Raw genomic sequence first — 12,487 nt, forward strand, 5'->3', positions numbered from 1 at the left:
ATCTGCTGGTGACAAGTGACTTCTTGGCCCAGTTCCTACACAGAACTTGGAGAGCTTGACCTTTGCTTGCCAAGAATGTCTCGAGTGAAGGGCTGGGAGGGGTTACAGCCGGAAAACCAAGTCCATTCCATTAAGATAAATTACAACAGCTAAACCTAGCAGACCAGGGTATGCTACTATTAAGAATAAAATGGATGAGATCCTTAAATAAGCTAAAGAAACGATGACTCTTCAACTTCTGCTGTATATTTATTTCATGAATGGACTATAATTTAAATAAGATTTTTGTCCCATCTCATTTAATCCTTCCTCAGAGCAACTCTGTGGAGAAAACTGAGTCAGAGACATTTACCTCTGCCAAAGTCACCCAGGGTCAGTTCTCACCATAAGTCAGAGTCCAAACTTCCTAATCCCAACCGTGCACTCCTGCCATTAAACAGCAAACACTTCCTGAGACCCGCTGAAGTAGCCAGAAATGTTATAAGCCAGTGATGACCATCTCAGTCCTGCTTTTCCACCTTGTGTGAGCTGTAGGTACATCTTGCCAAATCCTGAACCAATTCCAATAAGAGCTGACCAGTGTCCAGTAAGTTCCAACACAGAGCTGGTGGGACATGGAGTTGTCTTGCTGGCCTTTCTCTGTTCTCTGCTCTGTGTGCCTGGTTTCCCCTTCTTGGGAACCCCCTGACCCCTATCTGTCTCTCTTTGATGCTCCCATAAGATCCCTAAAAATAGAGTAGTTCTATTATTGTCCTTTTCACATTGTTAGATAGATCATTATGACCTATCAACGGGTCCACATTTCTTTAGAATGCAAGCTCCTTGCAGGCAAGAATAATATTTTAATCATCTTTACCTGCAGTAGCTAGCCAAGTACAGCGTCTGTACTGCATTAGGTGTTCAGTAAATGTTAAATGAGTCCATGAATAAGTGGGTTAGGACCACCTTCCCCATGAGGTTTGCCATCTCGCCCTGAATCTCAGATTGCTTACCTGAGCACCAGTGCTTTTTCTAGCTCCTCGAATTCCTTCTTCTAGGTCTCTGTCCCTGGGCCTCTATCCTCAGAAATGTGGGAGATTTGGGTTAAAACCAGATGGCCTAAGATGGTGCCACCAATTTGACTCTGAGAAGTGTCACGTGCTATTGACTCCTGCAGCTGTGTTCCACATCTAATTCAACCCTTTAGGGAGGAACAGGCAGGTGGACCAGCCAACACCATAAATAAGACCACTAGCCATTCCTGTCGGAGGCCACCTTAGTAACTCAACCAATTCCTCAAGTTCCAGTCCTGCTCAGTCTAAACTGCCTATCAAATGATCTCGACTAGCATACACCACTGAGGTCCCAGAATGCTATAGATCAGACCTTACTAGGGTTTCACTTAATATATATCAGCTATTTATAGGATTTAAGGTCACAGTAACTTCCCACTGCTTAAAATAATGATTCCATATTCAGAATGAAAATTCCTTTGCTTTATGATGAAGCCGACTTTACCTGAAGATCCCGTAACGTTGTCTCGTGAGTGTGGGCATCACCTTCAAGAACTGAATATCTGTCAAGCTTTTCTTGCTCTTGTTCCAGCCAAACTTCAAACGCCTTCAAGTCTCTCTGATACTCCTGGTGCAGGCGAACTAGTTTTTCCGACTTGGTTACTGCTTCCTATTATTAGCATGTAAGATGATTAAGACGGGAATACATTTCTACATGCAGTTTCAACGTACTGTAAGAATTCACTTTTGGAATTTTAGAAAAGCATGATTATTAAGTCATTAAAATATGAATATTTCCTAGAAAAGTAAAACATTAAGATCTAGGCAAAAAATACAAAAAATGTAATATTAGGTATAAAAGGGGTCTTAAAGATCACTTTCCTGAATTAACTTCCTGATCTCTGAATTCCTTATGAAATGTAACATGGATATTCCAAAAAATGAATTAACTTTATTTGTCATAAAAATACATTTTTGCTAATGAAGAAAACTGAAGTTCTTATATTGTGCCTTCAGTGAGGATTTGGACTCACTGTGGATTTAATTTTTCATGTACTTTGTCTAATAAAGTAAGGTGTGCTGAAAGTTCACAAAGAAATAAAGCACAGTATTATAAATATTATTGGTGATTATTTCCTGCTTTAGAAAATTTTCATCAACAGACATGTTAAAGAATTTATGAGTCTTCCTTATGAACCTGCCCCCAATTTGTCTACAATAGGTACATTGCTAGGACTTTTAAATTGAGAATTATTTTCCTTCAGTAACTTTCATATCCTAACAATAGTTGAGGGTTTTTGATTGGTTTTGCCAGTGGGGTATTCAAAGTATTAAAATTCATTTTGCTTTTTTTTTTTTATCCTATCTGCTTTCACAAGGCTGTCATTGCCCCAAATAAATGAGTCTTTAAATAACCACAGCTCCAAACGCTGCCTTTTCAGTGGGTTTGCGTGGAACACGGTGAGCCACACCTTGGTCCGCTCTCTGATATCTCTGTATCGTTCTTGAAGGTCCTGGAATTCTAACTGGGTGACATAGTGCTCTGTCATGCCAGCTCCTTTGACTTCAATGGTCTCCAGCAAGCTGCTGTGGCTCAGCACTTCTTCATTTAATAACTAGAGAACATTTAAAAAAATAAAGGAATTGGTGCATATATAATCATATCAATGGTACTACTAAAATTAGGATATTTTAACTGTATACTTGGCAAGTGATCTCAGGTTATCTATCTGTAGACAGATAGATAGATCACTCTATCCATCCATCTATATCTATATCTATATCTATCTATATGAGTTGGAGGGTGTATTTGATATCTGGCCCGGAACTGTCTCTGAGATACTGATTCCAGTTGACTTGGAAACCTCAAACTTAATTTGTCCAAAAATGGGCTCTTGAGCTCTATTCCATTCCCATCCTTCCCCAGCCACCAATAAACCTCCTTCCCCTTCAGTCTTTTTTCAAACAGTAAATGCTACCATTCCCACCCAGCTGGTCAATTCAGACCACTGGAGTCACCCTTCCTCCCTCCATCCATGATGAAATCCTGTTAGTTCTCTCTCTTCACTGTATCCTGAAATGTGTTCTCCTGTCTCCTGCAAACCCCCAGCTCCTGCTGCTATCACCTTTTACTTGGACTTTTGCAATATCCTGCTAGGCAGATTCCCTACCCCCAGTTCCTGCCCAGTCCCTTTGTCCACCACACTCCACACAGCAGCTTGAGTGATAAAAGATTGTAAGATTCTAAAGGGAATCATGTCACTCCCCAGCTTAAAACATTGATTATTTTCCCAAGGCCGTCAGGATCAAGTAGAAAATCCACAGGCTAGCATACTCATGGCAGTGCAGGATCTGGTCCCCGGCCCCTCTGCCAGATCACCTGGCAGCACCCATCCATTTATTCTCGGCTCCAGCAACACCCAGCCTTTCTTCTAGATCCCTTTTATCTGAGCCAGGTTCTCTCCCTCCTCAGGGACATGCTGATTATTCCATCTGAAATGCTCTTTTCCCACCTCCTCCCCAGGCTGATTTCTCTGCACTAAATTCCTTAGGGCATCACTTCTGTCTACTATTTCAGAGAGGCCTTTCCAGTCTCTCCTCCCCCTCCCCCGACTCCAAGCAGTCCCTAATTGCCCTGTCCCAGTGGCTCTCTCTCATAACATGCAGTTTTTTCTTCAGGGCACTTATCACCAGTTATAATTATTTGTTTATTCATGCATTCTCGGATGAGTATAGGTGTCCTCTCCAGAATACAACCTTTGTCTGTTTTATTTACCTGGAATCGAGCACAATGCCTGCATGTAGCAAGTTCTCAGTAAATATTTATTGAATAGATGAATAATTAATAAAGCAATAGATCATTATAACAATACGATGGGTAGATAATTATGAGTAGATTAATTTTCAGATGCAAACACTCATGCAAACCCAGAAATGTTAAGCGATTTGGCATAGGTCACGTAAGGTCATTTAGTCATTCAAATAACTTTTACTCAGCATTTGCTCTGTGTCACACAGAGAGCCAAATGCATAGGATAAAAAGAAAATTAAGCATCTTTATCCACTGAGGGAGAGAGGTATGTAAGCATATATTCTATAAAACTGATAAAGAGATATGAACAACAGAGAACAGAAGAACTAATTAAGCCTCGGGTGGTGGTGGTATCATAGAAAAGATAGCTTCTGAACTAATTCAGAAAGGTAAGTAGAAGGTTGCCAGATGCCGGGACACAGCTAAAGTATTTTGTGAAAAAGGGAAGAGATTCTGCAAAGGCATGGAATCGTTTAATTCCATTTAATGTGGCACATTCAGGAAATAGTGAGAAATACAGTAAGACTGGCACAAGGGTGGAAGGAGGGTGGGAGAGTGAGCAAAATGAGGCTGGCAAAGAGATTATTAACATTCTTACAAACCAGAGGAGGGAGATTGGTATGATACTGTAAACAGTGGAAAGCAACGGAACTCTCAGGCAGGAAAGAGAGACGTTCACCTTTATATGAAGATAACGGGAGATGGAGACAAGAGACGAGGTGAGCTGTTGCAATTTAGGAAAAGGATGGATTAGAGTCAGGAGACATTTCTGAACTGCAATCAGCAAGACCTACTGCCTAATTCAAAGTGGGGGTAAGAAAGAAGGGTGTGGGGAAACGAGGTTCCCAGTTTCGGATATTCAGTGTGGGGTGACACAAAAGAACTGACACTGAGAATATAGGAGTGTGAAGGATTTGGGGTAGAAGATAATAAGTACTGTTTAGGACACAATAAGTTTTAGGTAGAACAGGCCATCCAATGAATATGCCCTGGATTGAATAAATCAAAGGTTTCCAAAATGTTATGTGTGAATACTATCAGCAAAAAAGAGGTTTAAGAACATACCTCCAGTACCTACCTATCTATCTATCTATGTACCATCAATCTATCCATCCATCTCTTAATCTTTACATGTAGTACTGTACTAATATAAACATTATGAAAAATATACAAAAGTTGAAATATAAAAGGATGTGATAGAAAAGAAAGTACTTTTACTTCCGAATGATGAGCAGGCTGAAGATATGAAAAGCTATTACAAGTTGCCAAATTTTAAATATATCATAAAACACGCGTCCATGAGGTTTTCCTGGAAGAGGACATTTTCACTCACTAACAAAATAGCCACAAACAAAAGTTTGGGTTGAGAAGCCATTAGACATTATAGTAAACCCCTCAAATAGAGTTTGCCTATGTGGACAGCCCTAGGATTCAGGTGAGCACATTTCTGTACAACTATGGCAATTCTGAAGCACCTGTCAGAAAACAAATGGAATCTGAAATCCAGGTCCCACCTTGACTTTGCCGAGAGCAGCTGTTTTGTCCCGCACTTCTGCGTACTGCCTTTCGGATTCTTTTAGGCTGGCCTCCACGCTGTCCATCCAGCTGGAAAACTGTCGGACGTCATCCTGATAACTTGTCCACTTAGAAAGAGCTCCTTCAAGTTGACTGAAAGGTAATTGAAAGGACAGTAATCTACACTGAGAAGCCATGTACATTCAATCTGTCTGATCTCTATCACTGTGTTGGTTCCGTCTACTCCCCCAGCAGGAAGTTCATAGATCAGGACGGGGCAGGCTTGAGAGGGGCTGAATGGCTGTGGCTTATCAAATCTGAGTCTGGGTCCCTGGCAAGCACAGCCTTGAGAAGCAAGTGTCAGTGAAGTCCAGGCCAACGGGTGGAGAAGAGGGACTGGATAGAAAACCTGGAGTCAGTAACCAGGTCACACGAGACACTGGGAGAGGCCTGAAGACAAAACCAGGAGAGATGCCCTGAGCGAGTTGAGTTGAACATCCAGAGGAGAGAAAAAAAGGTAATAAAAGAAGGAAGGAAGAACCGAACAAGAACAAGCATAGTCACTATCTTGCATGAGATTTAAATATCAGAAAATCACAAATGATATAGGCTAACATTTCCTGAATTGGTCTAATTATTAAAACCTGATGATTTCTCTGACTGATAAATTAAGCACTTCCTTCTCTCAATATAGATGTTACATGTTTAACTCCATTAATCATTCGTGTCTAATTTTACTAACAGGCTTGAACCCTTCTGTAGCAGACACTCTGCGCTCCACCCTCCGACCAGACCCCTGCACTACACTGCCAACCGGTCCAAGGCCAACTCCTTGCCCTCTTGGCCCGAGGGCATCCTTTGGTCCCTGGTGCCCTCTCAGCTTTCTTGTAGGCAAGAAATGCCAGGGATTGTCATCCCCTGGAGGCAATCCTCGACTACCTGCCTGACTCATGGCAGTTTGTTTACAAACATTCCAGCTCCCCTGCTCTCTGTGGGTAATTCCCAGACACGCTCTATCTACACTGGCTCCCAGCAACTCCTGCTGGGAATAAGCTCCAGCTGCCCATGTTACTGGATGCCCTCCCTTTCTCACGTGTTGTTCCCCCCACCTACTGGTGTTTTCTGGGGCTACTTCCCAAGTAAACTGATTGGTTTTAACTAATATATCTTCACATGATTAAACATGTATTTATCTTTTGACTTTTTAAGCAGTGAACATCAACACAAAGAAACATGTAGTTTTATGAAAACACAGACATAGGACTGCACGTCAACCTAAATGAAAGATCGCACCTGCCAGTTTCTTTTGTTCCAAGAAGAAAAAAGAAAAGGAAGGAAGGAGGGAGGGAAGCAGGAAGGAAGAACGGGAGGGAAAAATAACGGAGCAGGGCAATAGAGAGAGAGAAAGAGATTGGGGCCGAGGGGTGGAGAGAGAGAAAGGGAGAACCCCGGAACAGTCTATTACTGAGCTATCCTGTAGATCTTTTAGCCATGACTTCACAGCAGCCCTTCGGCTTCACTAACCTTTTACAACGAATCCCTGCAGACAAAAGGGACGCCCACATATCCTTCACACTCTGCAGCTGCTGCTGAATGGCAGGAATGCCTTCCGGAGAGGTATTCTGGAGGACAGATTCCCCTCTGGTCACTATCATTTTCATCTGGATCTCCTTTTCCTGTTTCACTGATAATAGAGCCTGTAAAAGCACATACAGAAGTCCTTTGTCATTTGCTTATTTAACATTTCTAGCTTTAAATATTTCAGAGTCCCTGTGGATAGCAGATGATCTGCAGTTGGGTTGAGCCCCGGGTCTCTCAGGCTTATCAGGTGGAGGACACGAGAGTCACTTGCTGGTGGTGCCAGTAACCAGTCACCAGCCTGAGTGGCCTTGGCCTTTCAGGTCATTATTATTCTCTGAATAATCCCTAATTTCCACTGAAGTTTAATTTTACTGTTTTTTAATAAGAGAAAAATAGATGACAATAGGATTCCTGAATTCTCAAAGGTCACTGGATGAAGAGCTCTATAAAGGTTAAGGTCTCTCATACAACAAATTGAAAGAAATAGCTTAATTCATATTATATATTAATTTATATATTTCAAGTTCTTCACAAGCACTCTTCTTTTTCTATATAAGAAGGATCTTTGAATTCAAAGTTATAAAACTGGTGTTTATCACCTAAAAGGTAAAGTTTCATCTCTCTCTCTCATCTGGACCTTGCCAACCTCTACAGATTCAGTTTCAGCCAGTCATGGCCATCGGCTTTTGCTGCAGCAGGAAAGAACTGCCAGTAATGTCTCACACACCATGCTGTTGGCGTTCTTCAGCTTTGGCTCTTTTGGTCCCACTCTGAAATCTCCGCTGAGGTATCAGGCTTTCTGAGAAAGCTGCCTCAACTCTAACCCGATGCCCCTTGCCCAGCTCCACTCCTCTGTGTGTCCATAGCACCGTAATTATTATTACTGTCTTCTGTGTTTCAGCCTCTAGCCTCAGACAATGAAATCCTTGAGGACAATGACCATATTTTATTCATTTTTGAATCTTTGGTATCAAGGCACAATGCCAGTCTCCCAGAAGACACCCAGTGTATAAATGACAGGTGAATGAATGCAGAATGATTGTTTTATCACAAACGTAAACTAACACAGAACTAATATCTTGTGATGGGAGAAGAACAGACTAACTGATACAGGCAGGCAAGTGAATTGAACAAGATGGGAAAGGTTTTGCCCGATAAAATGTTTCAACCAAGTATTTCTCAGAATAAATGTGCCTGTGATATAATTGGAAACTAGCCTCTTAACTGGCTATATCAAGCAAGTAACCATTTTGGGGTTGTTATTTTCTAATTTTTTAAAAAAATTTTTATATTTTTGGCCATGCCATGTGGCTTGCAGGACCTTATTCCCCTAACCAGGGATTGAACCCATGCCCTCAGCAATGAAAGCACAGAGTCCTAACCACTGGACTGCCAGAAAATTTCCTTATTTTATTTTAGTTTTTGTAAAGTATTTATGACTGAGTATATCTGAGCTCAATCGATTCAGGAGTGCTTAGGCAAAGCCTGCCTATGCAAACAGGATCATATCCACGGAGCATTCTTGGATTTCTCATGGACAGGGTGTGACATTATCATACCAGACAGACAGAAACTCGAGAACTTTTGAGAAAAACAAATTCTGTAAATTAGAGACATTTCTCGTAGAAGGCACACCTCAAGCTTGAGCATCCTGCTGTCCAGCACGCTCTTGTCAGAGGTCGGGTGGCAGTAAGAATCCAGCATGTGGACCGCATCTGTCATCCAGTCTTGCAGGTCTTTAATCCCGAGGGAGAACTGATTGTGTTCTGCAACAGTTCTGTCCAGTCTTGACACTTTCTCCTGGAAATGACAGAAATCATTTTCCAGTTGTCCCTTCCACAGAGACTTCACACCCTGAAGCTACTCAGATTGTAAAGCTAACCCTTTGCTCCAAATAACTGCAATCAGCCATAGGTCCATGTGCTCACAGATACGATGCAAGGCTGGATGAATCTATGAGATGTGAAATAGCTTTCTAAAGAGTACAAATATGAGAATAATTGGGTCAAGAAGCAGAAAGATTACAATGACAATTTAGTGTCCCTCGGCTTACTCGCTACTCTTCTTTACGACAATTAGGATATTTTCTAGAAATTTCATTAATGTCTTCCTCACACCTTGTCTGGGAAGCCCACTGAGGTAGTTTCTGCTCTTACACGATCACATGTGGCTCAGCTGATACCACATACCCACATGACCTACATTGTAGCCAGTTCTAAAAAAACAATTATCTGAGATTCTGTAATATCCCTAAATTGGGACCGTAAATGTGGTTTTATTTATTAAAGCTTATATCTGGGCTTCCCTGGTGGCACAGTGGTTGAGAGTCCGCCTGCCGATGCAGGGGACTCGGGTTCGTGCCCCAGTCAGGGAAGATCCCACATGCCGCGGAGCAGCTGGGCCTGTGAGCCATGGTCTCTGAGCCTGCCCATCCGGAGCCTGTGCTCCACAATGGGAGAGGCCACAACAGTGAGAGGCCTGCGTACCGCAAAAAAAAAAAGCTTATATCCAACAGTGAAGATTTTATGAATATAATTGTCAGCTCTTAAAGCATTTGAGTATCTATTGATTTTTTGGTATCTAAATAAATACAAAGGAATAGAAAGAAGGCTTTCATTTATTCTAATTTCAGATATGTGCCAGATTTTCTAAAGACAAAAAAAGTAAAAAACATTGGTGTAAACACAGACTCTTTTACTCCAGCACCTATACTATTTGGCTGTCTCAATGGTGTTCTATTGGGGATGCAAACAGCAGGTCAGGAGTAAGCCCACACTAAAACAGGCAAAGCCAAGTTACAGCAGGTTCCCTACATTCTCAGGTCTGAAATACAAAAGGGAAATATAGGGAACAAATGTTACAAGGCCATAAAGCTCAAGGTAGGCTGGCCCTACAAAGTTCAAGATGGGTCTGCTGAATGCTCTAAGTGAGGTCACTGTGGGATCCCATTTACTTTTTTTCTAAGCTGTTAGAAAAGCACTTTAATGAGTTATAGGAATCATTGCCAATTTTGAGCTCTGCTCTAGAATCTGAGCTGAAACTCTCAATCAACACATCTTTGACTACTATGTAATGAATATAAAGAATTGAGACAAATGGAAAAAATGATCCCCGACTCACTCTATGTAGTCCACTAAGTAAATGTAAACTGCTTTGAATTCCTGTTTTTCTAAAGTAATTTAATCTGCGTATCTTTAGACACAATACTCTGAATTCTGCCTTATGTTTATGCTTTGAGTCTTCAAGACAAAAGCTCTGGAGAACATACCTCTTCAGAATTAAAGGGAATATTCTGTGCAATCATAGAGATGGGAAGTCTCTTAGTGTTTGAAACCTCCTTTGCTCTTTTCAGACAAGCATGTTGAGATGAGGCAGAACAAATGTTTGGCTGGGCTTGCAAGGCTAGGGAGAGCACCTACACGCCTCAGCCCTGTCCCGGGGCCCCAGGCTCCCGGACCCCAGCTCTGCGAGCTGGGGCCCACACTCACACACAGCACATGGCAGGCGTTACCTTTGTTAAATTGCTTAGAGCTAGATACTGAGAAGACAGCTGTGACACTCGGTGCATAAAGCTCCTGCTGGCCGCTTGGCCCTCCCACAGCTGCTGAGCTTTCTCTTTCAGCCTGTGGAGCTGAGGCTCGTAGCAGTTTATTTCCTCAAGGACTGACTGAAAAGCACAAGCAAGTCACTATTAAGAGGCTGGGGAAGAGCACATCGCAGACAAAGCTTCGGCCCCAAGACCGAGGAAACAAACACGGGCGAGTAATAGGTGTGTCCCGAAGGCGCGTTATTATTTCTAAGCTACACACAGTGTGGACTACAGGACGGGACAAATCACACCTCAAAGGAAAGCTGGAAAACAGGACATCTGAAATTGGGGACGGGTGCACTCTATCTCAGGACAGCAAAATCTAACTCCAGGGTGCTTGCACGCCTGTGATCTGAATGCATGGTAGATGGGGGATGGCCAGACGGGCTGAGGGGCTGATCACCTGCAGCTTCTGCTGTTCCCGCCTCTTGGCTGGCAGATCATACAGGCGATTGCTGCTTTCATGCACCATCTTCTCGGTTTTACTCAGCCAGTCCTGTACAGGCTCAGCACTTACTTCAAAGTCCTTCATTTGGATCTTTAGATTCTATGAGGTTTTAAATAGTGTTAGGGATCAAAAAAAAAAAAAAAAAAAAAAAAAAACAAATGTTAATAACAAGTCCAGAGTCTTCACTTGGCATTCAAAACTCACCACAACCTGACCTCCCCACCCATCTCCCCTTCTTTTCCTGTCCCCAATGTCTGGAAATTTCTATCCTTCACCTTGGCACCAGGCTAATTTGTAAACAACCCTTTAGAGGTTTTTAAGTTCTACTTTTTTTTTGCGGTACGTGGGCCTCTCACTGTTGTGGCCTCTCCCGTTGAGGAGCACAGGCTCCAGACGCGCAGGCTCAGCGGCCATGGCTCAGGGGCCCAGCCACCCCGCGGCATGTGGGATCTTCCTGGACTGGGGCATGAACCCGCGCCCCCTGCATCGGCAGGAGGACTCTCAACCACTGCACCACCAGGGAAGCCCAGCACTAAAGGATTTTAAATTTAAATTTAAATCAGAGCTTTGCGTAGAACTGTCAAAGAGCAAATCCACAAAGGTTAGCTTAAAAATCTATGTGGCAAGAACTGCAGGAGCCTGGGAGAATGGCTCAAGGTTCCATATGTATCCGATCTGGTGTCTACAATGTGGGGACAGTCATGCTGCCATAGTCACCTCTTAGGGAGATGGTAGCTGGGAATGCTTTGGAAAATTAAAAGTGCTTCACAAATGTAAGATACCAGGATAACTCCTGGAGTATTCTACTAAAATGTAAGCTTCATGAGGGCAGGAGTTCTATTCTGTTTTATTCTTTGCTGTATCTCCAGAGCTTAAAATAGTCCTTGGCAAATGGAAGACGTTCAACAAATATTTGTTGAATAATTAAATCAATTTATAAATTCAAGGTGTTTCCATTTTCCTGCCACTGGAGTCTCATGGGGCCACTAAAGGAAAAACTGGGGACCGTGATCAGGAATTAGTGCTACAAAGACAGGGGACTGAGCAGTAGGGGCTCAGAGATCTCATGTAAAAAGTTTGGGTTCCTCATCCAAGTAGTGAAGTCAGAGGGCCTGAGCAAGGGGCCTGGGGCACAGGAATAAAGACAGCTTGATACTAAGTCGAACAATTCCTAATGTTCCTCATACGCTTCCTGTCCTTGGGGTTGTACAGGCCTCCCACCAAATGTTCACTCTGCATAATTTTCCTGTTATTTCTCCAATGGCTTCAGTGACCACCTACAAAGCCTTAAAGCCTTCCATTTACAGAACTGTATTCATACAGCACTTCAAGTCAGAGTGCCTGGGTCTACACCTTGTCTTCAACACTTACTAGCTGTGAGAACTTGGTAGATTATTTAAGCACCTTTTGCCTTAATTTCCTCATCCATAAAATAGAAATAAGAGTCTCTACCTCAGAGAATGGTTATGAGGATTAAACACATTAATATATGTTAAGTGTCTTCAACAGTGACTGGTAAATATTCACTCTCACTGTTTTGACAGCTCTAC

At 42.5% G+C, this 12,487-nt stretch overlaps 1 protein-coding gene across 17 annotated transcripts in view; it reads right to left on the reverse strand.

The window, feature by feature from the left end:
• The window catches only part of SYNE1 (spectrin repeat containing nuclear envelope protein 1), a 466,561-nt gene that overhangs the window by 227,986 nt on the left and 226,088 nt on the right, over nucleotides 1-12,487 (reverse strand). For 16 of the 17 annotated variants that reach the window (XM_081251412.1, XM_081251411.1, XM_081251427.1 and 13 more), the window contains 7 exons: nucleotides 10,893-11,036; nucleotides 10,412-10,567; nucleotides 8,536-8,700; nucleotides 6,844-7,016; nucleotides 5,319-5,472; nucleotides 2,465-2,608; nucleotides 1,498-1,662 (listed from right to left, as the gene is read on the reverse strand). In XM_081251412.1, the coding sequence (XP_081107538.1) occupies nucleotides 1,498-1,662; nucleotides 2,465-2,608; nucleotides 5,319-5,472; nucleotides 6,844-7,016; nucleotides 8,536-8,700; nucleotides 10,412-10,567; nucleotides 10,893-11,036 (1,101 nt within the window). The remainder of the gene's footprint in view (nucleotides 1-1,497; nucleotides 1,663-2,464; nucleotides 2,609-5,318; nucleotides 5,473-6,843; nucleotides 7,017-8,535; nucleotides 8,701-10,411; nucleotides 10,568-10,892; nucleotides 11,037-12,487) is intronic. The other variant, XM_081251417.1, reaches the window with a different exon arrangement.

This window comes from Mesoplodon bidens, assembly GCF_964165515.1.
Source record: "Mesoplodon bidens genome assembly, chromosome: 12".
NCBI classification, from domain to species: domain Eukaryota; kingdom Metazoa; phylum Chordata; class Mammalia; order Artiodactyla; family Ziphiidae; genus Mesoplodon; species Mesoplodon bidens.